General features: G+C 37.9%; 1 protein-coding gene across 3 annotated transcripts in view; it reads right to left on the minus strand.

Moving 5' to 3' along the window:
• The window catches only part of USP22 (ubiquitin specific peptidase 22), a 259,738-nt gene that overhangs the window by 57,992 nt on the left and 188,326 nt on the right, over nucleotides 1-13,420 (minus strand). For all 3 annotated transcript variants that reach the window (XM_027874837.1, XM_027874838.1, XM_027874839.1), the window contains one exon: nucleotides 991-1,160. In XM_027874837.1, the coding sequence (XP_027730638.1) occupies nucleotides 991-1,160 (170 nt within the window). The remainder of the gene's footprint in view (nucleotides 1-990; nucleotides 1,161-13,420) is intronic.

Raw genomic sequence — 13,420 nt, forward strand, 5'->3', positions numbered from 1 at the left:
ACTTCTTTCATGCGACAACAAAGAATAGTACGTAAAGGCAAAGTCATTAAATGTTCTCACAAGCCCTATCAATGGCCTGGAAAATAAAGTATGAATACAGGCCATTTGAAAAGCAACATACAGACGCTCTGCAAAAACACAAATTATGCATTTAAACGAAGAACATACAGACAACTGAGTGAGAACTGATCTTTCTTGCTCTGTAGACACAAAGAGAAAAAACAAAAACAGGGAGGCTGGTAAAGAAAGTTGGATAAAGAAAATAAATGTCTAAAGGCTTAAAAAAGAAGCAGCCCACAATCCAATCAGGTGACTAGGATCTAGCCTGCCCTAAATTGCATTCTTCATGCAATGTGCTCCTTCAGTGCAATGAATCACAAAAACAGCAGCTTTTGGTGTCTATCTGCAAGGCAAAGATTAAACACATTGAGGAGGGGTTGGAAATAATGCAGAGGCAAGATCTGCTTTCACTGAAAAGGAGCTCCTGACTGCAGTATGTCCATAATCAATACATGGCTCTACTGTGTCCTATTTTTCTTCTATTAGGATGCTTTTGCTATGAATAAGGATGATAATGAATGGAATAATTAATTACTTGCAGTATTTACAGAAACTAAGGTAACCTAGTACCCTACACTACAAAGTCAATCTTCTGCAGTAAGCTCTCAGGAGTTCATATTCCCACTGCCAAAGTCTATGACAAAGTACTCATATGTAACCTAAGAGTTATGCACAAAGTCTACAAATCTAAAAATTCAATAAAAAAAGGGGGGGCATTATCTAAAATGTACTATTATACATAATAGTATGTATAATAGTACATAATCTATATGTACTATGTACTATTCAGTTATTATACAAGTTTCAGGGAATTGAGGTGAAATTAATGACATTTCTCATGTAGGTATCCTTTTCTTTTGAGTCTGTTATCTTTATAAAAAGACAGCATTATGCTGCAATACTGCTGGAGTTACATAAAACTTCACTCACCTCCTGAAAAAGCGTAGACATTTCACAAACCAGACACGAGCTGGGACTTTGCATTTCACATTTGTGCCTGTCAGAAAGGAAGAAATCTCGCAGTAGTGGAGTGTGGGTAAGTGCTTGGACGATACAGTTCATAAAACACGTGTTCCCAAGATTGATTAGCCCTCGCAGACCTAGAAAGAAAGAACAAAAGCACAAAGCAAATATTAGCAGAATTAACATATACCACATTTTAGTCATTTGTGTTTCAAATTCAGAGTCTTTATATCTCATTAGGTAACAACAATGTTTTTGATCAGTTAATACTTCACAAGTGCAGAAAGCATTCCTCCTCTTCATACTTCTCTGTAAGGATCAGGGTAGAAATTTTTCACCCCTAAGGACAGAGCCCACCTAGGCAAATAATTCAGGTGTGACACACAGGATAACATTCCTCCAGATGGACTATTGCCAGAGTAAGTGAGACCACCGAAATTTCTTTAAAAATGGAAGGCTACTGAACAGTTGTTAAACTCTTTTATTCCTTAAGGTTTTCCCATTGGTTTCCACTAGGAATCAATGAGAACAAAAAACGTTATTTCATTTGGAAGAAGGGAAGTTCAGAACAATGTTGTATAGATTACAGGGGAAAAATCACTGGCTCTAGGGGCAGAGGACCCGGGTTCAAACCTGCCTGTGATGCTTAGTGCCTTGGTGTGACAAAATTTTTTGTTCACTCAACTCCCCTGGGTGTCAGTTTGCTTATCTGTAAAATGAGGAGACCAGATTAGATGGTCTGTGAGGTTTCTTCAGTCTTGATATTTATGATCCTATGATCTAAAGTAGATGCTAATGCCAAATGTAACCCACATTTGCCCATTATATAATAGGCAATCAATGTTTTAGTATCAAAGGGATATCAATATACCTTTCCAGGGTAGATTCCTAAAACTTTAGATACTTCTTTAAACATATCAAGCTTGATTACAGCAGAGGATATATATTTAAGAGCTTGTACTCCTTGCTCTTAATTTTAAAAGGTGGTGAAATACATTTTGTGTTTTCTCTCTCAAAATGCTAAACCATGTGTCTTTTTATTTGAACCACTGATTTCTATGGGTCAATGGTTGTTTAAAAAAAAAAAGATTCTTTAACCCAACATGATATTATGTCATGAAATCCTCATCTAAGTGAGATAAGTAGGGGAAGATGGTATCCTATTTTTTTTCCCATTCAAACATTTAATAAGCACTCTCCACCCCCACGACTTAGGTACTGGAAGGGATGGGATGTCAACAAAGAAACAAAGGGGACATTAGTTCTTATGGTTTTTAAAGGAGCTATTTCCCTGATAAAAATATTATAATAGTAGATGGGAAGGAAGTGCCTATGAAAAAAGTAATTCAATTCATTTTACTATAAATGGCTTTACCTTTAGGTGGAAATATTATTCGAGTGTCAAATTCTTGAGTCTACTTGCTCTCAAATGCCCTCCCTAACTCCAACCTATCTCTTCTTAATGGTACTAAAAATTCCTCCCAGAAGGCCCCTTTATAAATCCATGCTATCAGATTTGTACTATGTTATTTAGCAGAAAACCACACTTGAAAGGCCATACAGTATAGGGGAATGAATGTTGAATTTGGGTTCAGGACCTTGGCTTAAATCTTGCCTGTAATAATTATTACCTAGTAACTTTAGCCAAGTCATTCAACCTATCTAGGCTTTTGCTTATGCATTTGCAAAATGAAAGGATTAGTCTAGATACTTCCAAGGGCCTTTTCCACCTCTAAATCTATGGGATTTAGATATAGGAAGTCTAGGCTTGGGTTGAACAAGTCCATATCAGGTACCACAAAGATGGTTTTAGTCAACCAGAACACTGTCACTGGGTGCCCTGGTGGGAGGAGAAAACAAACTGAAATGTAGAGATAGATTTTTTTACCTGGTGATTTAACCTAGGGCCTGCTGCATGTTGAGATGTGCTTATGAAAATGGAGGATCTGTTGCTTGGTTTTAAATGGTGAAGAAACACAAAATGACCTCATTTTACAGGTGGGGAAACTAAGGGCCAGAGAACTGACTTGATTTGTCCAAAATCTCACGGCTACTGCATCAGAGTGATGACTCAAACCCCGGCCTTCTGACACCAAATCAATGCTCTTACTCTATACCAGAAAGCCTGACTACAAGTGCTATGGTCAATACTCTTTCCATTCTACATAAAAGTATCCACATATGTATTCACAAAGGAGAACAAATTAACCAAATCTCAGTTACTCAAATGAAAACAAATCATGGCAAAAAGTGAAAAATGACATTTTCTCCAGGTGAGGTTGCTGCCAAAACCTATTATGGTTAGCTGCTATTAGCAGCTCTTTAAGTGTCCTTAATATCAATCCATGATATGAACACCTAGAAGTTGTCATCTGAAGTCTTACTCTAATAACTGGCTGGCAGTAGAGGATTCTTAAAATCTACACCAGCAGGGCATGAGCCCCAGTAGTCCCTTTTAAGCTAGATTAATAACAGAACTTTGCTCATAACAACTCTATGAGGAAGACAGTACAAATATGACTGGTTGCAGAAGCTGAGCTATGAACTGTGTAGGGGCTGAGATCCAAATCAGTGGAAGGAGTATTAATAACAATGAAAGCACAGATGTTATGGTCTGAAGAAAAATATATCAACAATCATTCTTATTCAATATCCAAGCCTGAAGACAATGTGCCCTTGGTTCCATTTGGTTGATTTTCTGTCGGGGAAGGAAGGAGTGAAGATGGGGAGAAGTAGGTAGAGCGAAGAGAGGTAGATTTTTGTTTAGACTACACCAGCGATTTCATTAGGACATGGAATTTCTGGTGAGGAAACTCTAATCATGCAGATCATACACTCTGCACCTCAGAAGGCACTGAAAGGTTATGTGGTTTGTGTGGGGTTAGAACTCAGGTCTTCTTAACTCTGAGTCTAGTTATATATCCATTACATTATACTATCTCTCTGATAATACGAGATAATAACTTAAATGTACACACACACACACACTCTCTTCAAAAGACAGAGTTACAAGTTGGAGTTTTATTTCTTTAAATCCAAGAATATATCATCAACATAGCTTAACAATATTAAGAACAAGATTTAAACTGTTTATGAAGACCATCAAAGATCAACTTGTAAGGTGAGAAAAAGTAGTATACTAGTCCTGAAACAGACAGGAAGACCAGATCCTCTCATAATGTTGATTCTAAATTCTGAGCCTTTGTCCTGGGTACATTATGTGAAGTGCAGTGGGACACAGTTGTAGAAACACACCAAAGGGCAGCCACAATCATGATCTCCAACCAAACCCTGGGCTGGGCCTTCTCCTGGGACCAGCAGCATTGCTCTTTTTTTTTTTTAATGGGATTGAAAAACAGAAGTTTGGTACATTCCATCTGACATATTCTAGCTCTTAGGAATCATTCTTGTAGGCAGAGAAGACGCTAAAGAATTCTCTCATCACTTCTCTTCCTTCTTATATTTTGGTTCTGGTTTCTTTGAATCTGCCTCCAGTCTGTAGGCTGCCTTTTTCAGAACTTCTACTAGGCTGCTCAATTAAGAAAAGGTTCAGATGCTGGATACTTCTAGTTTAAGTGCTTCATGATTCTGCTAATGTTTATATATATCTTCCATTTCTAGATACTTCACACTGGTCAGTTTAATTGTTCATGTTAACTTAGCTACCTATTATAGATGGTAAAAAGCACAAGAAATTACTGACAGGCTTCCACAATTGGAAAGAAAAACAGAGGGAAAGAGACAGGCAGAGACAAAACAGACACACACAGACTGAGATTGAAAGGCAAGAAATTCAAGGCTGCTTTGAATGTGGCTCATACTTATTTTTCTATAGCTTCCAAAACTTCAGTCAATAGACTATATACAATGACATATCTTCCTAAAACAGGGATTAACCTTTTTCTGTGTCATGAATCCTTTTGGCAGTCTGATGAAGACTAGCGACCCTTTCTCAGAATGTTTTTAAATAATTGAAGGAAATGTTAAATTTCATTGAGAGGTAAGTGAACATAAAGATATCATGATATCATTTTTATCCCATTCACATTCATGGATCCTTTGGAATCTATGCATGGACCACTTTGGTGTGGTGTGTGTGTGTGCGTGCTATTTCTCACTGTAGTTTACTTCCTAAATGTCTATTATCAAAACAAATGTAAAATGGATGCTCAAAAGAATGTGTCCTTCAACTTATATGAAGTGAAGCAAAATGAAGTAAGCAGAACCAGATCAATGTACATAGTAACGGCAATAATATAATGATAATCAATTGTGAAAGATTTAGACTCTGATCAATACAATGATCTAAGACAATCCTGAAGGACTCATGATGAAAAATGCTATCTACCTCCTGAGAGAGAACTGATGTGAAAACAGAATGCAAATTTAAATATAATGTTTTCACTTTCTTTTATTTTTCTTACCTTTTTTTTTTTTTTTTGCAACAGAGCTAATATGGAAATATGTTGTCCATGATTTTACATGTATAATTGATATCACATGGCTTGCCTTCTCAATGGGTGGTAGAAGGACTGGAGGGGGAAAGAGAATTCGGAATTCAAAATAAAAAAAAAAAGAATGCTGAAGATTAATGAATTTAGAGAGACTCCTTCAGCAGTGCTCTTATATAAAGATTTTAGGAACAAATTTCCTAACTTTTATGCCAGATAGTTTAATTTTCACATCATTTCTTTAAAAACAAACAAACTTAAAAATTTTCTAGGTTTATTTTTATTTTGCTAGTCCTAGAGGGAAAACAAAATAGGACCTACCTCCCCCACTTTCCATATTTGATCATTTATATTTTGATGAAGCCATTATAAGATGATGCTAAAGGAACCAATTTCATTATGGTAAATACGTCCATTAAAGGGCTATTTATACAATCTTGAAAATAAAACAAGGGATCTACACATGGAATAACTGAAGATGTCTGTTTTTCACATTTGCAAATCAATCTGTAGACTATAACACTGTTAAAAAAATGTCCTGTAGGTGGCAGGTAAATCACAGCAGGATGGCAATTGTTTCCCCAAACAGAAAAAGGTTAAAAACTACTAAAAATAACTTCAAAATTCACATGTTCTGACAAATCAACACCTTCTTGTCTAAGCTGACTATAAAGCTAATCTTAACATGCTCAAAGCCTTGTTTTCATAAATGGAAAATAACACGAATTGTTCTCATCGGAAAAATATAAAGAAATGAAAATGCTGCTACTGACTATCATCCTCCCCCAACAATGGAAAGAAGGAGCCAGGAAGATTTTTCTTCTTTTCCACTGCATCTTTGCCACAATTTATCCACACACTGATAAAAATACTCTTCAGTTCAAAGGCATACAGAAGTGTTGTGAGTTAATTCAGGAGCCATTTTTAGCAAAAGAGCTAGCTACTTACTACCCTCTCCTTTAAAGGAGGAATGTACCATGTGGGCTAAAGATAACAGAAGAGAGGAGCCCACCAAATGGGTATTTCTCTTTTTTTTAATTTGGCTTAATGTCAATTATGACAAACTGTAATGCCAGCTTCCCATAATCAATATCTAACTTTGGTATTAACAAACTGTTGTAACTAATTTGTCACCCTTGTTGCTCAGCACAATCCGATGACAAAAGCAGCAGCAGCAGCAGCAGCAGCAGCAGCAGATGAATATAACATCCTCCTGGACAGACACCATGATTTTAGCCTTCACTACTATCACTTCCTATAGTCACTCCTATTACCACAGAAGGTGAACATAAGACATGCCCTATTCAGTGGCTGATGCCGAGTGCTTTCTCCCTGGGGCATGCAAACACTTGTGGGGAGAATGCAGCAGCTGCCCCTATAATATCAACCTCAAATTATGACTACTGTAATTAGTACACCCCAGGACAATGGCTCAGAGTCTAATTCAGACGTTCTCAACTCTTCTGAGCTCTCGAACAATCAACAAATACTGATTAAGAATCAGGCACTGCGCTAGAGGCTAGGGATACAAATACAAATGCAGTTTCTATTGTTAAGAAGCTTACGCTCTATAGGAGGGAACAACAAGTACACACATAAGTATGAAGAGAATAAAAAGAAGCCAGGAAAAACAAGATAGTAGAGGGATGAGGCCATTAATATTTGTAGGTATTACGAAAGGCTTCATGTAAAAGATGATACTTTAATTGTGTCTTAATGGAAGAGAAGGAATTTGAAGTGAAGATGAGGAGTGCACTCCACACACGGAGGATGGGACCCATAACCCGAGCAGATATGAATCACAAAACACCTCAATCTCCTTAGATTATCACCAAAAGGGCAAGAGAAGAGTGTGGTGGGCAGGAACAGGCTGCAACATGAACACGCTGCAAACAAGGAATCATAGAGAAAAAACTTTATAATGATATCTGAAAAAATGTATGCTCAAAAAAGATGAGTCAGTCATGTAATAAAAACAAAGCTCATCGGGAGAAAGTGCTGACAGGGAGTCACAGGACAGGAGATCAAATCCTAGCTCTGACACTCACTCCTTGGGTGGCATTAAGGAGGTCCCTTTACTTCTCTGGGCTCCAGTTTCCTCATCTGTAAAATGAGAGGGTTTGACTAGATGGTCTTCAGGAGCAAGTCTGTATGTTCCTGGCACCTACGCGATATTAAGCGGACACAAGGAGGCCCTTCAGCATGATGTGTGGACGCTCTGAGGTGGTGAACCTTAAGGAAGAGATGGACCCACGACCGAACAGGCAGCACGGATGGATTGTGCCCGGGTGGTTGGAGGCAGTATTCACACTGGTGAGATATGAGATCCACTAGAGTGTCAGAGTAAGAAATAAAGACTCCTAAAACTCAATGGAAGTTAATGGATTAGTAGGCCAGCTCTGGAGTCAAGAAAAACTGGGTTCAAATCCTATTCCTGCTACATAATAGCTGTATGACCATGGACAGATCACTTAATCTCTTATCGACCCAGGCAGTTAACTAAGATTATAAATTACAGAGGAGCTCCTCAGTTTCCCAATCCAGTGAAAGCACACTTCCAAATAACAAAAAAGACTTCTGGTAGTATACATAAGATCTGTTTGTAAACTATTTCATTTGTTTCCTAATGCTCAGCCCAGATCCTTTTCCTCTTCTAGGCAAATCTACTTAACGGTCAACTCGTACTACACCCCATTCCATGTCAATCTTTGCACAGGACAATTCTAATGATTAGGACAACCCATCTCTTTTGGCATGTGACCAACCCCCTTTTAAAACTTCACTCAAACATCTCCTATATTTCCTCTTCACAAAGCCATCTACAATGAGAGAAGTAGATTTTCCATGGGCCCAGCCCTGTCTTCACTCATTATTACCATATCCTGCTGCTAAGCAGTTACCAAATCCAAAATTTACTGTGTCCATACCAGCTTGCTTTCTCTATTTAATTGAAATACTTTATTTCCATAATTATGAAAATGCTTTTCTTACTTTATATTCAAGGTTTGGTTAACTTCAGTTACCTTTCCCCAATAGAATTAACATTTCCAGGGGCAGCTAGGTGGTATAGTGGATAGAGCACCAGGCCTGGAGTCAGGAAGCCTTGAGGTCAAATCCAGCCTCAGACCAGACACTTGACACTTACTAGCTATGTGACTCTGGGCAAGCCACTTAACTCCAATTGCCTCACCAAAAAAAAAAAAAAAAAAGGAATTAACATTTCCTCAGGTCCCCACCATGGTAAAATGAGATTCTGTGTGATGCCACCTATTAAAATTTTCTAAATATATCTGACAATGACATAAGGTTCTAACAATAGAGATTTATGTTAAAATCAGAGGTCCCCGACAAACTCTTGTGGATAATGTTGACTGCAGTCAACAGAGAGAAAAAAAATTACTTAGGAAGGTTCTTTAATTGGATGGTGTAACTTGAAATGGGGGCTGCTAGGTGGCACAGGGGATAGAGCACTGGGATCAGAATCATGGAGACTCATCTTCATAAATTCAAATCCAGCCTCAGAAACTTATTACTCTGTTTACCTCAGTTTCCTCATCTGTAAAATGAGCTGGAGAAGGAAATGGCAAACCATTCCAGTATCTTTGTCAAGAAAACCCCAAATGTAGTTACGGATGAGATCTGTGATCTCATCAACAAAGTTTATGTTCCCATTATACAGACTGTAACTCATTCACATTTATATCTCCAATTCTAGAGGCCTTTTTCTAGATGAAAAAGTTTCTATTAATGTAGTTGAATGGGTATTAAACTAATCCAAGAATGACTTGAAAGAAGTACAAAAGATGTGTAAAAGCAGTTTTTCAGAGGACAATATTAGCTTTATTAGGATTTAAAGGCAAGGAAAAGGAGTGAAGAAGGGAAGACAACTAGAAGAAGAAAGAATTGAATATCTTATTTTGTATATTTTATAACACATTTATAAGTAACCATTTAGAATTCTTTGAATGTCATGATACAACTTTTGCCTTTTTTTGTGTCCTCAAGTGCTTGGCAAGTGACTGGCACAGAGTAAAGCAGGGGGTCTACAGCAGGAAGACCTGAGTTCAAAATCAACCTTGGATAGTTACTAGTTATGAAAACTCTGGGTAAATCACTCAGCCTCCATCTAACTCTGTTTCCTTAACTGTAAAAAGGGGATAATAATATCGCCTACTTCATAGGATCACAGGCCTGTTGCTGGAAGGATCAAATGAAAAACTATTTGTAAAGGACTTAGCACAGTGCCTGGCACACAGCAGGCACTTAAATGCTTATTCCTTTCCCCTTCCCCAACCTATCCGGACATATGTTAAAGTTCTCTTGCCTTGACAAACTACAGCAGCTAATAACTTCTTGATTTACCATAGTGATAATTTTATTTTTCAAAAGATGATAAAACCAATAAAAAGAAATTATTCTGGATCTGATTTTCACTAACAAGAACTACTTAGCTGGAAAGGCTTTGAGTATAACAACAGCTTCAGAGGGGGCCTGCTGCCCAAGGATTATCTTAGCTAAGTCTGAGGAGGCTCTGCACCAGCAGGTTAGCCACTTTGACCCAGTAAGGAGATTCTCTTAAAAAAATTTAAAATGTCTACATGATCAACATGTTATGATAGCAACATGTAATGGAATGGGCATATTATATTCAGAAAAGCCGGGTTCAAATCTTAGCTCTGATACTAGCTGTGTGACCAAGAGCAAGTCACATTTCTGAACCTCAGTATAAAAATAAAGATAGTAAGATAATACCTTTACTACATTTCTCTTAAGGTAACTGTAAGGTAAAAACTTTGTGAACCTTAAAACCGTGTAAATGCGAATTACTATTACAGAGCATCTTAAGTCAAATAAGACTTCCTGCCCTTGGGGTTGCCCCCATCCCTCTAGTGTGGGAGCTTCTTCCAAGATTCTGAAGCATGCAACTCATCATTTTCCAAGGTGAAATCAGATCTCAAATGCATTTCACATCCTTTATCATTCTCCTACCCCAACTTTTGTCAAACACCCCCCTTCAATTTCTATGTTATCTTCTTCCATTAGATTGTGAGCTCCTTTAGGGCAAGAATTGTCTTATACTTTTCTTTGTATCCCCAGGGTTAAGCTTAGAGCCTAGCACATAAAAGGTGCTTAATAAAAGTTCACTGACTATCTTAAGGCAGTGGGTAATATATTCCAATGACAAAATTTTGTGACCTCTACTCCAAAACTCTGTCATGCACTTAATAAATGTTCATTGACTGTTTTTTAAAATAAAGTATATCTATCCAGAAATACAATCTAGTCATAAGTTTCATCTCACCAACCCTCAGTGATATCTGTGAAGTCTAATGGTCCCCCTTCTAATTCTTGTTTGTTGTCTAATCTTTTGGGAACTTCTGTAGACATGAGGCCATATGCCAGTGTTCTACTGGCACCTTTCTTGGATTCTGCCTCCTATGAATTTATGGGTATTCTCAATGCAGTTTTTTCTTCCTTGTGGCTATGCTCCATAGCAGTAAACTTTTTTGTGTGTCATGGACCCCTTTACAGTCTGGTTAAGTCTAAGGACTCCTTAGAATAATGTGCATAAAATAAAATATATAGCATTACAAAACAAATCAATTATGTTGAAATATAAACAACAAAATATTAAACACAAAAACAAAACCCCCCAAAATCCAAGGACCCCAGGCTAAGAATCCTTGATCTACAGTATCCACTTTGGTGAAATACATACATACATGCACACATAAATGTGTGGTCTTTTCCCTCTATCTTTTTTAGTTTAAAGATTTTTAAATTAAATTTGCAAGACATTTGGAAAATACATTCTTACCAGCCTTTGTTAGGCATACACAATCTTTGGACAGGAAACTGTCAACCCTATTGGTGCAAGCTATGATTCAGAAATCCAAATTCCATTCTCAGACAGCTGTTCACTTTCCAAATTAATTTTCTTTTCTCCATTCCTTGCCTTCAATGAGCACAAGTGAGGAAAATACAATCTGTGTACTTATAGACTTCATTTTTCTGGTCCAAGACTTCATAAAAGAAGGGTTCAAAGAAGTCTGGGACAGCAGATGGTATGGACAATAACTGAAAACCTTTACAAGACGTTAAGCAACAACCATTCAACCACAGTCCTCCACTCTTCAACAGTGATAAGTTTATGAGTTAAACTATTAGAAAGGGGGGAAAACTCAGCTGAGAGTCTGAGTAAATACTTAGCAAACAATAGAAAACTCCTAATACAAATGAAAAATGCTGTAGAGTAAGAGAATCTTGGGCTAAAACTCTAGCAGAAAAAAAAATCTGAAATAATTAAAACTAGAATCCAAGAAAAGAGATGGGCTTAACAAAAAAACTGAAGGAAGAGATAAGAAGATTAGACAAAATCTGGGAAACCTTAGCAAAACAGGAGATGTCCTGGAAAAAAAAAAAGAGGAAAGAGAATGTAAAAATGCATGAAACAAGAAGTATTACATGTAAAGAGAGCATATTGGGTAGATCCTCTATGGATGGATGTCCTCTGGGAGGATAAGGTCCAGAGTCACAAGAGATGAGATGGGTGCGGCTGGGTTACTATCTGCACTATCCACATTTCCAAAACATTTGAGATTGAAGTAAGCCTGTCTCCATGAAGATCCTATTCCAATCCCTCTTTAATAGTAGAGGAGATTATGGCAGGGCCAACAGTCTACTGATGCTACATCTCTGACCCTAACAGTTTCTTCCCTCCATACAACCTGATTGGCCCCAGCTTCCCTGATGTAGTTCCCTAATATGGGTCTATAAAAGGTACATGTACTTGGGGCTTTTCAGATTCAGTGGGTACCTGAGACCATGAGTCACCTTATCTTGATGACTAAATGATCAGATGCATTTTCAGATGGAGATGAAACTAAGTATTACTGTATCTTTGCTGCATATCCTATGTCAAGAAAAAGTGAAAGTTCTCATTTGTTAAATGTTCAATGACTGGCGAGTTGTCCCAGTGTTGAACCTGAATTAAGGGTGTACTGGCTTTAGAGCTATGTCTGTGACATTTGGTGTAACCTTGATAGGCTGGGATGAATGATATGACTCATATCATGGTCAAGTTAGGGGAAGTGCCTTGAAAATGTGGAGGAGGATAGTGGTGTGGTGATCAGATGCACAGATGCTGTACAGCTTTCTGTAGCCACAGCCCCCCTGATTTCGTATGGGAAGTCATCCCTCTGGGACTGGCAGCACGCTCCTATTCAGACTGATGGATTAATTCAGTGGGTGCTAAAGGAGGCTGCTCAGGAAGGTAAAGAAAGTGCCAAGCCAGCATACCTTGGTTGTGGTTGACTGTGCTGTACAACATGGTGACCCTAGGTTCTGAAAGGTTATGTGAGCAGAGGACAAGCACTGGCTGAGTTTAGGTAGTTCCAGCTAACTAACCTGAAAACGCTTAGAATAGAGTATGGACCTGGCGATGGACTGTGTAATTTCTGTCCAAGATGGATCTTATCTCCAGGTTGACCACAAGTTGAGGAATGTCCTGTTATAAAAAATCTTGAAGACGGTCTTCTAGGTCTCATATAGGAGAATCTACAGTTTCCACTGATAGTGGAATTACTCAAACCAACAAAAATAACATTCTTGAAGGAATGTGCTCAATACAGTAGGGGAAAATCACTGCGAGAGGAGAGAAACAACAAGCTCACTAAAACACTGTACAGAGAGCTAACTCAACCAACCGATCAACAGCATTTATTAACCAACTACTACATACCAGGCACTGTGTTAAGCCGTGGGAATACAAAAAAAAGAAGCAACAGAGAGTCTCTGCCCTCAAGAGGCTTACTATCTAACGGGCAAGACCACATGTGAACAACATGTAAAAACATACAAAGACACATACAGGAAAAATAGGAAATAAAAGAGGGAAGGTACTAGAATTGAGACAGTTCCCAGTAAAAGATGGGATTTCAGTTGGG

Source organism: Vombatus ursinus, unplaced genomic scaffold (genome assembly GCF_900497805.2).
Source record: "Vombatus ursinus unplaced genomic scaffold, bare-nosed wombat genome assembly UNPS02014807.1, whole genome shotgun sequence".
Taxonomy (NCBI): domain Eukaryota; kingdom Metazoa; phylum Chordata; class Mammalia; order Diprotodontia; family Vombatidae; genus Vombatus; species Vombatus ursinus.